At 31.2% G+C, this 13,179-nt stretch overlaps 1 protein-coding gene across 7 annotated transcripts; it reads left to right on the top strand.

The window, feature by feature from the left end:
• Window positions 1-623: 623 nt before the first annotated feature.
• On the top strand, window positions 624-12,915 carry LOC110028071 (CBL-interacting protein kinase 32-like). 7 transcript variants are annotated; one of them, XM_020729777.1, is made up of 15 exons: window positions 624-765; window positions 2,539-2,737; window positions 4,107-4,169; window positions 5,827-5,898; window positions 6,059-6,166; window positions 6,238-6,318; window positions 6,411-6,464; window positions 6,569-6,694; window positions 6,778-6,867; window positions 8,234-8,356; window positions 8,695-8,802; window positions 10,683-10,796; window positions 10,935-10,991; window positions 11,109-11,183; window positions 12,643-12,915. In XM_020729777.1, the coding sequence occupies exons 2-15, from the start codon at window positions 2,558-2,560 to the stop codon at window positions 12,739-12,741; spliced, it is 1,350 nt and encodes a 449-aa protein (XP_020585436.1). In that variant the 5' UTR covers window positions 624-765; window positions 2,539-2,557; the 3' UTR covers window positions 12,742-12,915. The 7 variants fall into 7 exon arrangements, with proteins under 7 accessions (XP_020585436.1, XP_020585435.1, XP_020585438.1 ...); XM_020729776.1 differs by having other exon boundaries at window positions 625-1,006; XM_020729779.1 differs by lacking the exon at window positions 624-765 and adding an exon at window positions 5,028-5,094 and having other exon boundaries at window positions 2,651-2,737.
• Window positions 12,916-13,179: the final 264 nt, after the last annotated feature.

Below are 13,179 nucleotides of genomic sequence, written 5' to 3'. Positions count from 1 at the left end.
ATAACTTTTTACCGTCATTTTTATAAATAATTGAGTCGTGAAAAGATAATATATCTTTTTCAATAAGAAATTTAAATAAAATTATATACATACATCTTCATTGTTATCCGGAAAATTTGACCGCAAAAAAATTTTTTATGAATTAAATAATAATAATAAATATATAATCAAATAAAAACGCGACATCTGTTTATTTAAATTTAAAAACTTTACTTTAAAATTTATTATCATATCCTAAAATTAATTTATACCACACTGTCAGCCGAAAACACTGTAAGATGCACACAGAGTTGCGTACGTACGTACGTCTGTAACCTACAAATATGTTACAAAAAAGTTATTAGGGGTTATAACTGCGTTATATCACTGTAATTTCCGAAAAATTATTCTATACGGACGGACACAGCACGTAAGATGCATGCGGTGTCCGATCCTGACCGTAAATCAAGTGATCTACGGTCATGATGTATTTCAGTGGGCCCCACCTAATTTTTTTTCAAAAAAAAAAATTGAGATATATCATAATCGTAGATCATCTTAGGGAGGTTACAGGTATAATACACTTATAAGCTAAAGTGAGTGAAAAAAAAAATATTGAAAGAAAACGACAAGCAAGAAAGAGGACCGAGGAGCGCCATGTGGAATGTACTATGGGAGCACAACGCTACAAAATGGATCAGAGATGGAGATTTGGAGGACTCGCCATAGGGGAACTGTTTCTATTACCTCTAGCAGGGAGGAAAGTTTAGAGAGCTTCAGCTAACAGCTGAGTCTTCGATCAACTTGTTGATCTCTTCTTCTCGCCTCTTAATCGATAGAAATCGATAGAAATCTGTAGAAATCTCTCCGTATACGGTTGAATTTCTGCTTCGGGATCTTCTGTGTTTTTTTTTTTGGTGTTTGGAAGTGTGGGAGAAGGAGAAAATAGGTGGATTTGTTGGGGGAGTGTCGAGTTTTGATCTTCGTTATTGAAGATTCTTCGTAAGGATATTCGTTAAGAAAGAAGGTTGGTATACTTTTGTGTTTTTTTATTTTCTTAATCTGGGATTTGGTGTTTGAGCTGTGATTTAGCTGTCGAAGAGGGGTTTGGAGAAGTTGGGTTTTGCATTTTCTTGTTGTTAGTATTTTGAGATGAATGATTTCAATTTTTTTTTTCTGGTATGTAATGATTCTTCTGTTAAAGTTCATCTTTGCTTGCTCTTGTTGCTCCTTTTTGAATTACCTGTGTAGTTTAGATGCCTCTGGCCGTATCTGTGTTATAGATTTTAGGGTTTGGTTTTTGATAGGATGTAGAATCGTATTAGCTTTCTTCAAGTTCTTATGCATCATCTTCAAAGTCTTTATGTAATGAGTTATATTGTATCTGTATTTCTTACTTCGTTTAGAAAGGATCTTTCAGGTGCTGTCTGGCTACAGATAGGGTTTAATTCATGTAGGATTTAGTAAATCCAAATTCAGTAAATTTTGTAACTGTTGCATCATGAATTTTTATTTTTGGCATGGCAGATGTTAAATCGGATTAAAACGTAATAAACTGTTTGGTAAATGTTTTTAATCTCTTAAATTTAAATAAAATAGAAGAAGAGGAATAATGAGGGGAAGTAGTTTAGATCCTAATTCCCCAATTACTAAATCTGGGATTTAGCCTAAAATGGAGGAAAGCAAGATTAAAGGATTTAGAAGCTGTTCGGTAACAAATTTAGTAAATTCTGTAAATCCGGATTTACTAAATCCTGGTAGCATTTTAGTAAATCCAGGATTTAAGTCAAAACTAAGAGGAGATTGAGAAGAAACTGGATTTATTAAATTCAGGAATTAAAAGTTTTTATTTTTTCTATTTTGGTAAGATTTAAGTTGAATCTAACTTAATTAGTTTTATTGTATTCAAGTTTATTTTGCATAGTTTTGATTTGTTTATTTTCCTCTATTTCTTGAGATTTTTTGGTATTTGAGCTTAAACTTGTATAACCATAAAGTGATTATGTCCCTGGAAGTGTATTTATTTCAAACGTTGATTCTTTAAATATTTTTTTACAAAATTAAAATGGAAGTTTATATGCATAACACAATTCTCATCTATTTGCATATCTAAAAGTTAAATTTTTATTTCTACTTTTGTGACACTTTAGTGTCATAGACCTATGCATGAAAATGTGTATTTTGCTTTTAAAAAGTTATTCATAGTGGTATTTTTAAATGTTATCTTAAAGATTTGAGCATTATACATGTATATATGAAATTTTAGGGGTTAGATATATAAATTTGTAAGAACTATGTAGTAACTTATAATTAAAATATGAGAGCTTGAGTAAGTTAGCTATCTCATGGTTTGAAGGTCAGACATGCCCTTGGTTCTTGCTGTTTTAGATGTTTTTGAAGTAATTTATAATTAGATGTGGGCATTTTAGCATACCTTAAAACTTGAATGTATTAAATCATGAAATCTGATTTTAGCAGCCTAACTAGGACTACTGTTTATAAATCTATTTGATCTTGTTTAGAGACTGCTAAAATGCAATTAAATGCTTCAAATTGCAGATATTACTTTCCATAGTTAATGCACAGGATGAGCACCACAAAAGTTACCCGTCGAGTTGGTAAATATGAGCTCGGTCGAACAATCGGGGAAGGTGCATTTGCAAAAGTGAAATTTGCAAGAAACTCCGAAACTGGGGAACCTGTTGCTATAAAGATTCTGGATAAGGAGAAAATTTTGAAACACAAATTGGTTGAGCAGGTCTTTTTCAGTTTCTAAATTATCTACATGTTTTTTATGGATTTATCTTTTTTTTGTTCTTCTATGTGTTTTTAACTTTTGAGTATCAAGAGTACAGCTGCTTTCTTAGAATACTTGCTCTATTAGACTATGAACTAGTTATGCCATGGTGATTCGATTAAGATTGTACAATGTATAATGATTTTTTTATAGTTGTTTGCTTATTATAATTATAGAGAATTTATGGCACGTTTGGCTTCCTTTTGTTTCCTGTTTTTATTTTTAGTTCTTCTTTTGTTTTTGAAAATATGTTTGGTTATTATAATTTTTACATATTTTTATTTTTTATTTTTAGTAATAAATTAAGTTATTTTTAAAAACATTCATAATGCCTACAAGATTCTTTGAGTGTTTTAAAAACAAATATATCAATCAAACATACTTTAATTTCTCAAAACTTAAACAAGACAAAATAAAAAAAGAAAAAAAGAAAAACAAGAGATAAAAATGATCCCAAACGGCCCCTTAGCTGTTCTTAGTGATGGTGTAGAAAATCTCAAAGGATCACATTTTAGCGAGATTTTAATCGCTTGTCATACTTTTTTTTAGCCCTTTGACAATATTGGATTTTTATTTATAGAATAACTGAAAGTTATTGTCTGATTGAAGGTTTTAAGTCAAGGGAAAAAAAACTAAGGGGCCGTTTGGGGTCACTTTTGTTTTTTATTTTTATTTTATTTTGTTTATGTTAAGATTTGAAATAAAATTTGTTTGGTTGTTTTTAAAAACACTTGAAGCCTGAAAATATTGTTTTGATTGTCTTTAAAAACAAGTTGATTTATTTTTAAAACAAAAGATTAAAACATAAAAAACATGCTAAACAAACATTTTTTTTAAACAATAGTAAAAACCAGAACAAAAAATAAAAAAATAAAATTGATGTCAAACAAGCCCTAAGATTTTTCCCATTATAATGTAATTCAAATTCTTATTGCATTCTAAATCTATCTATTTGTCTAGTTCTTAAAAATGAAATCCTCTTTTGCATGGCTTATTTTTTATTTTGTATATATGGACTTAACTTTTGTGCAAACATTCTTATTTTTACATTTTTTCTACTAGAATTTATGTCTAAAGCACATTTTGTTCATTGTAGAAGAATGTTATTGCACAACCGTATTTCACGCTGATGCCGCTTGAATGAAAGATACACATCCTTTACGACAATTTAATTATAATTTTTTGGTTCTCTATGTATAATGTTCTATAATACTGCTCTAAAACGGAAACCTTTCTATGTGTGCTTGTTACTCTGGCACAAATGTTTTTCACCAGCACTGTATGTTCTTTGTTGACAGCCAATTTTTTGCATTTCTACTTTAATTTGCAGATTAAGCGTGAAATTGCGACTATGAAGTTAATTAAGCATCCAAATGTCGTCCGCCTCCACGAGGTAGTTTGTTAAGCCTTCCTTTGTGACATGATTGTTTTCTTGTTATTTATAACTTATGGTTTTACTATAACCTGGAGGTGCATTTACTTACAATACCACCTATCCTATGCATTTACATATGTAACACCAAACTTTTACCTTTTACATTTATAACACTCAAATCTTTCATATCACATATAAAATATCACTATTTTAACTTTTAAAAAGTTAAATACACCTTTTCGTGCATCGCTAAGATAGCATATATATAAAAATTGATATTTAGGTGTTATATATGTAAATATATAGGAATTGAGTGGTATATGTGTAATTCTTCCTGACCTCAAAGTAAGATTGGTGGTTCGATATCATCAATACGTATAATACAGCTATTGGAGATGGTTTTTAATCAGGGAGCTTTCATACTACTTTTAAATGCCGAGCTCCGATGATCCAGTGGGTGGTTTTGTAGGACATTGCTGGTCTTCCGCTCGATTCACAACTCCCTATGTTTTTTTTACTGATTGATTTTTGGGGCATTTACATACGGAGAATACAATTCTTATATATTTACTTCTCACATCTAAACTTTCATATTTACACGTGCACATACCACTCAAATCTTTAATATCACATCAAAAGTAGCACTATTACCACTTTTTAAAAGTGAAATACACATTTTCATGGATAAGTTTAAAGTACCAAAGTGCTATGTGTGTAAATATGAAAGTTTATAGGTGAGATTAAAAAATGTTTGCTGGGTATCTAAATTTCCCTGGATTATTTCTGTAATCTGTAACTTTAATTCTACTTTTACCTTCACTGGTGCATATATTGTGATGGTACTTCTCAGTGTCACAGATTTGTTCTGTGAACCAGATCAGGATCCAGTAGATCAAGGCCTCGCGGCACTGTTATTACCCTTGGGAAGAAGCAGCTTTGCCATGTAATAAAGTTTCTTAGTCACTGTGAATTCTTCTAGATCAATCAATTTATTTGGTTGTCATTTTACAAATAAACTTAAAGGAAATTTACATATATACCACCCAATTCCTATGTATTTGTGTATCTAACACCTAAACTTAATCTTTCACACACAAAAAATACCACCATTTTAACTTCTAAAAAGTAAAATGCACCTTTTCATGCATAGGTACGGTGGCATAGATATGTAAATACATGTTTGAACGTCTACATGGCTATGCTAATAGTTATCTCGGCATTTAAAGCAAAAGTAATTGACGAGGACTAAGTTTGTGTAGCGTGCTTTATGTGTAAGGAAAAAATTAGGTTCCACAACTTCACATTTCTGACTTTTATTTGACCTCTTATTCTCTATTATCTCGCTATGTTGAGAACTATGCCAATAATTTATTAACTTCGTTTCTGCTTATCATTAGTGTTATTCGGCTCTGAAAATTTGAGCATAAAAAAAAAATGGTTATTGTTCCATGGTGTTAAGGGTTTCAAAGTTGCTTCATTGTGATGTGCTTACTATATGGCTTTTTATGCTTTTAGAAATTTGTCATCCATATTTCTTCACTTTGTAGAAATTACTGAACAAGCAGCGGCGGATCAAATCGTGAACCCATGCAAATAATCATTTTATAGAAGGCTAGATTTGAACTAAATTTTTTCTTTGTTTGTTGTTTTGAAATTTTCTTTTTCTTTGTCTCAGGTAATGGGCAGCAAATCAAAGATCTTTATCGTTCTCGAATATGCTACTGGTGGAGAGCTCTTTGATAAAATTGTAAGATAATTTTGACCAGTTTAAGTACAATTATGCACAACTGATATTGTTAACTTGTTTATCAACTATTTCACTTTGTAAGTTGTTAATTAGAAATTTAGAATAGTTAAAATATTGCGCAAAATATTCTTATTACCAGTGTTATTTTTTTATTATACAGGTTAATCATGGACGAATGAAAGAAGATGAGGCACGCCGATATTTCCAGCAACTAATTAATGCTGTTGATTTTTGTCATAGCAGAGGTGTATACCATAGGGACTTGAAGGTGAAGTTTTTTATGAACACTTATGTTGTCTGATTTTGCTGTTAAGTGCCTGAAATTCTGCATTTTTACAGCCTGAAAATCTTCTACTAGATGCATGTGGAAACCTCAAAGTTTCTGATTTTGGTTTAAGTGCACTTTCTCAGCAAGTCAGGGTAATTCTTTGAATTACAAACACTTATTTTTTTAATTGCTTGTCTTTTGAGTAATCTCAACTCGTATGGTAAATTTTTGATTTTTTGTATAGGATGATGGCTTGCTTCATACCGCATGTGGAACTCCAAATTATGTTGCTCCTGAGGTGCTTATGATTATCTAACTGCTATTGTTTTTAATGATAATTTTCTAATAATGATTTTGGTTTATGATAAATATTCACATAGATTTCTTTTTTATCCGATACAGGTTCTCAATGATAGAGGCTATGATGGAGATTCTGCAGATTTGTGGTCTTGTGGTGTTATATTGTTTGTGTTACTTGCAGGATACTTACCTTTTGATGATGATAATATCATGAATCTGTACAAAAAGGTTTATTAAATTAAAGTTATTTATTTCTTTGTTGAACGCATTTTTGTTTATTATGTTCTGATATAATTAATTTGCACATGCAGATAGGAACTGGTGATTTCACTTTCCCTTCCTGGTTTTCTCATGGCACCAAACGTTTTATTTTGAGAATTCTCGATCCTAACCCTATGACGGTTCGTATTTTCTTCGCAAAAATTGCATTTTGCTCTTATGGAACTCAATTTATAGGAAGATGATCATCTATTGCTATATGATGTATCCCACATTTTATATAGATATGTTGTGTAGATGTTGATATGGTGGGAATGGATGGAATTTGTTAGAATCAAGAAATAGTTTGTTTATTACTAATATTTTCTATTATTAGCTATAATTATGCAAGACACTCTCTATCATTATGAATATTTGATGCTAGGGGATTCTATATTAATTTTCCTTTTATTTTTTTTGTTTTTATGCCAAATTAGCGTCTCCAATTTCTCATATCAAAGTTCTATTTATTTTACTTTTGCTTAAGTTTATGAGTGAGAGCTGATCACATTAATATTTCTGTACCAATATTTTTTGGGGCGTATACACACATAGCACACAATTCTTATGTATTTACATATCTCACACCTAAAGTTTCATATTTACTCACATAGCACTCAAAATTTTAATATCACATAAACGACAACACTATTATTATTTTTTAAAAGTGAAATACATATTTTCATGCGTAGGTTTAAAGCATCAAAGTGCTATGTATTTAAATGTGAAAGCTTAAACTTGAGGTATGTAGTACATAAGAATTGTTTACTCGGTATGTAAATTTCCATTATATTTTTCAATTATTCTATATGCGACTAAATTGTAAATTTCCCATGCCTTCCGGGTTGATGTGAGAAATCCTCATATTAGTTAGAACTTACCCTCAAATGGATGTTTTATCGATCATCATGCCCCAACAGCTTAATCTTGTGGATTGACTGTGTTACTTGCTCAAGAACTTATGGGAGCAACAAATTATATGAATCACTTGATTTCTGTTGAGCCATCGACTCTAATAGCAAATGTTAGGAAATATGAAGAACAAAGAGCATAGCTGTGCTAGACACAACAATAACCATTCATGTTTTCAACCCAAAAGTTTTAGTCTATGAATGGGGGCTAATCATTTAGTTTTTGGGGCATTTACGTACATACCACATATTTTTATGTATTTCATGTCTAACACCTAAACATTCATATTTACATAGATACCACTCAAATCTTTAACATCACATTAAAAATACCACCATCACTACATTTTCAGAAGTAGTATACACATTGACATTTATAGATTTATGACATCAATGCGTTATAAGTGTAAATATCTTACTTTGGGTTTTAGTATATGTAAGTACATAAGAATTATGTGGTATGTATGTAAATTTCCCTTAGGTTTTTTATGCCAACATATTCTTTAAATGTTTGATATGGACTTGTTAAACCCAAAGCTTCATGCTGCATTACTTCAATGAGCTATTGCTGACTTACGAATTCTATGGCTACTTACAGCGGATAACAATCCCCGGGATATTGAAGGATCAATGGTTTAGAAAAGGGTATAAACCCCCTATTTTTAATGAAAAGTATGAAACAAATTTGGATGATGTTGACGCTGCTTTCAATGATTCACAAGTGAGTTGAAGACCTTTACTTTCTTGGGAAATTTACATATGTAGCATACTAAATATCTCACACCTAAACTTTTATGTATATATACATAGCCCCTTGGTATTTTAAGCCTATGCATGAAAAGTTGTATTTCATTTTTAAAAAAGTGGTAATAGTGCCATTTTTGCTGTGATACTAAAGATTTGAGTGCTATGTTTGTAAATATGAAAAGTTAGGTGTGTGATATGTAAATACATAAGAATTGTGTGCTATGTATGTGAATGCCTCTACTTCCTTTTCTTCATGAATCTGTTCCTTATAATTTCACCTATAGAAGCATAAAATGTTTTAATGCTCCCCAGGAATCACATGTGGTGGAGAAACAAGAACAACCAGCAGCTCTGAATGCGTTTGAACTTATTGCTTTGTCGAAGGGTCTGAATCTTGAAAATTTATTTGATATTGAACAGGTAAAATTTTGGCATTTATTTTAAACAAATCAGAAATTTCCTGAACCGGCAGATGTGTCAAAATGGTTCCCTAACCTTTGCAATGGTTCATTTTAGTCCGGGTTTACAAAAGTATTAATTTAGTCTCAAGAGTTTTATTAATATGCTCGCAATGAGAAACATTTTTGCCCCTGTTAAAGAGTAGGGGTGCTAATTTAGCACTTTTGTAAACTCTGAGATTAAAATGACTCCATGTAAATATTCAGGGACTTGGGGGTTTATTTTGGCTTTTTATTTTAATTTACTTGCGATCAACAAGCTGAGTAAAATTGATGTTTGAATGAGAAACTTCTCACTGATGTCATTGCCCCATATTTAAGTCTGTTGCACTGAACTAATATCTTAATTTTTTCTCTCTGAAATATGTAATAACATATCTAAAATTATGCACAAAGCAGCAAAATTGAGGCTTTAATGAGTATTAAGTAAGTTTCCGACAATTAAGTATTATTATTTTGATCAAAGTCAGCTGAGAAAAGTAACAAACAATAACTCTTGCAATTGTTCTCTGTGGTCCTGTTTGCTATTTGACGAGTCTCATCTCAATAGTACTGTTATTTACTTACTGATTGTCAAAGAAAGCTCATTTTTTGTCTAATTTTTTGTACTCACTTTCTGCTATGGAAGATTTGTCTTCCCTTTCTTGTCCTTGTTGTGAGAATATATATATATATATATTTTCAACAAGAAAGGCCTGAGGCTATTATACGAGCCCCGGCCATCCCGATGCGCCTAACAATTCGAGTATCACACCCTCTACCGGGGGGAATCGAATCCCAGACTAGAGGGGACTTACAACTGACAAGCAGATGCCCGACCAACTGATCTGAGTACGCAGCGCGCGCGTGCACACACACACACACTCACATATATATATATGAAGGGGTGTTTCTCTAATAATATATTAAGAATGTGGGAGCATAAAAAGAGGCATATTAGAGAAAGGCAAAAGTAAAGAAATAAATGGGAGAATAATCTAGAATAAGAAAGATAATGAAGGGGTGTTTCTCTAATAATATATTATGTGAAAATAATATATCTTAATTTAAGAGTAAAGTGCCAAAATAGTCCCCGACTATTTACATGAGGGTGGCTATTTTAATCTCAGAGTTTATAGAAGTATCAAAATAATCCATAGATTCTTTAAATTGGGGTTGAAATAGTCTCTTTGGAGAACTATTAGAGCTCAATTTTAAAATATTTAGAGACTATTTTGACACTTTTATAAACTCCGGGATTAAAACGACCTCATGTAAATAGTCAGAGACTATTTTGTCACTTTACTCTTTAATTTAATGTTTTCTTTGATAAAACCCCCTCTTAAATTAGAATATTTATATCAATGAGCTCTAGTCTATTACAAAATTTTGAAAAGAGAGGATTTAAAGCATTAAAGATGTGAAGTTATGACCAGTGATGTTTTTTTAAAGCACTACAGCACAAACCAAGTGATAATTTACTTTATTTATATTTTGCTCTTTTGTGAAAAATAATGTTACTTACAATATATATTCTATCACGACTGTCTTAATGTATTGTATTGTCAGAATATATTGTCTTGATTTGGAGTTATGTAGTAATTTATCTAACATGGTCTTAAATCCATGCACTTCTTGGATAAAATGAGCTATGACTTCTATATTCTAATAGTATATTGCGAGGATTATTGTTTTCCCTATTATGGGTATAAATGTAAAAGGAAAAAATGGGCATAATAATCTAAATAAGAAGAATCTAAAGGGCTAATCCCCAACCATTTTTAATATATTATTTTCCATGAGAAATGCTTTGTCTTCGCTTGGCTAAATGTTTCTATTACTTTTCTTTTTTTGGCATGAAAGGAATTAAAGAGAGAAACTCGATTTACATCGACTTGCTCGGCGAAGGAACTCATCAGTAAGATCGAAGAAGCCGCAAAACCTCTTGGATTTGATATTCACAAGAACAATTACAAGGTCAGCTTTGCACGCCTATGATGAATGTCAATTTTAAAGAATTCAACTCAGAATGTGAATTCACAGAAAAAGTTCTTTAATTTTTGATTTTTTTCAACTCTGTAATAAGCTCTCTCTCTCTCACTCTCTGTGGTTTAGATGAGGCTTGAAAATATCAAAGCAGGAAGGAAGGGAAATCTCAATGTTGCAACAGAGGTTCTATTGAAAGATTTATTGTTTTTATTTATTTATTTTTTATAAGCTTTATGGTTTAATTACTTGGGCACATATGAAGTTTTCATTGTGAGCTAAAACTAAGTTTTTGATGTTTAGATATTTCAAATGGCTCCATCTCTGCATATGGTTGAGGTTCGAAAAGCTAAAGGAGACACATTGGAGTTTCAGAAGGTATTGAATTTATGATTGCGTTATTCTAAGCTCCCTTTGATTCACATTTTATAAAAAAATTGGTAAGGTATTATTTGATGTTAATCTATTCTCTCAAACAAATGTTTTATTAAATTTGTTTCTTGAGCTAGTGGGTGGGGTTTGATGCGGCGATTAATGGTCTTTTCGGGGGAAAATTTTTCTGTCTGGACTCCAGACGTAGCTCTCGTGCAGACCCCCAATAATATACCGCCATGTGTGCTATATCAGACCTACTTAAAAAAAATATTAAAGTGGAACCGTGGACTCCGCAATAACCCCGGAATAACTTATGAGGTGTTATTTCAGGGTTATTGAAGTGAAATATATGGTTTTCTCTTCAATAACTATGAAATAACTTTGGCGATGTTGCACAAGTGGTGACATATTATTAGAGTTCGCACGTAGAGCTACATCTGGAGTCTAGAGAGAAATTTTTTCCTTTTTGGGCAAACATTTTTCACAATTTTATAAGTTTTTGTAAGATTATGCATACCACTCAATTCTTACATATTTGCATTTCTAACTCCTAAACTTGGATATTTAAATTATACTACCTTACCTATGCACGAAAGATTTATTTCACTTTTTAGAAGCTAAAATAATGGTATTTTAATTGTAACTGCTGCACTACAAATTTTGTCATAGGAGAGCTATTTCTCACATCTTTTTTTCTTTTGAAAATCATCAAAATAAAAGATACCCAAAAGTTCCCATAGCAATGTATTTTTTCTGTACATCATTTTCTTGGAAGATTGACATGCATATCACTCATAACTCATGTATTTCCATATCAAACTCCTAAACTTCAACTTTTTACATACATATCATCATGTTTATGGAAATTTAAATTATGAAAAAAGTCACCTTGAATGTAATTATTATATATGGCTCTTGTAATGTATCAGGCCCATAGCTGTGTACTTCTTTGTACATCATTTTTTTTTTTGAAACATTTACATGCATAACACTCAAAACTTGATGTATTTACATTTCTAACACCATACCTATGCATGAAAATGTGCATTTCATTTTTTTAAAGTTAAAATTGTAAAAAAAAAACTATCTTAAATGTAATTATCATGTGTTACTGTGCAAAGTACAAAGCTCATAGCTGTGTATTTTATGTATACATATTTTTTTTGAAGATTTACATGCATCCCTTCCAAAACTCATGTATTTACTTATCTAACACCTGAATTCTAACTTTTACATGTCATCATACTTATGCCTGAAAATCTGCATTTCATTTCTTTTAAACTAAAATGGTGGTACTTTTGATGTGATGGCAAAAATTTTTGTGGTGTAAATGTAAATACATAGGAATTAGTTGGTATGTATATGCAAATGCGTCATTTTTAAAAGAAATATTACAACATGAAATTATTACTTTCCTCCCTTTACTTTTTTGTTGATCAAACGTTTGCTTTCTGACTTGCAGTTTTATAAAAAACTGTCAAACTCGTTGAAGGATGTGGTCTGGCATTCTGAAGATGATGCACAAGTTCATACAAGCAAGTTGTCAGATCAGAGGATGTAGAGTTCTGGTTTCAGATATATATATATATATATATGTAGCTATGTAGATATTTCAGCTGTTTAAGACAGTGAGCAGCATGTTTTGTACAGGCAACCATCATTTGTTCATTTAAATGAAAAAGCTTTACTTACCCTTAACGGCAGGGGAAGCGTGGGGATACTTCTCTTTTTCAAAGATTTACATACATAACACTAAATTTCTATGCATTTATAAGTGTGGGAAGGTTTACGATGATAGAGTAATGAATTATTATATTTGCTTTGCACAAAATCTAGTACACATTTAGGTAACAAAAGAAGCAAACGTGAACAACCATGGAAAGTGGAAAAAATTATTGGGTATAACCCAGTTAAAATAATCCACTATGAATAATAAGTACATAGATTTACTCTTCCCTTGATTTAGAGAAGAAAGAGTTATAAAGTTGATCGTTGTAAA

The sequence above is a fragment of the Phalaenopsis equestris genome, unplaced genomic scaffold (assembly GCF_001263595.1).
Source record: "Phalaenopsis equestris unplaced genomic scaffold, ASM126359v1 Scaffold000488, whole genome shotgun sequence".
In the NCBI taxonomy this organism is placed as follows: domain Eukaryota; kingdom Viridiplantae; phylum Streptophyta; class Magnoliopsida; order Asparagales; family Orchidaceae; genus Phalaenopsis; species Phalaenopsis equestris.
Note: the sequence above shows the minus strand (reverse complement) of the source record. Positions and strands in the feature narration are given on the sequence as shown.

Coding starts and splice junctions, on each gene's coding strand:
- LOC110028071 (XM_020729777.1), top strand. CDS start 2,558: ATGCACAGGATGAGCACCACAAAAGTTACCCGTCGAGTTGGTAAATAT. Junction 6,465..6,568: donor CAAATTATGTTGCTCCTGAG/GTGCTTATGATT, acceptor TATCCGATACAG/GTTCTCAATGATAGAGGCTA. Junction 6,695..6,777: donor TCATGAATCTGTACAAAAAG/GTTTATTAAATT, acceptor TTGCACATGCAG/ATAGGAACTGGTGATTTCAC.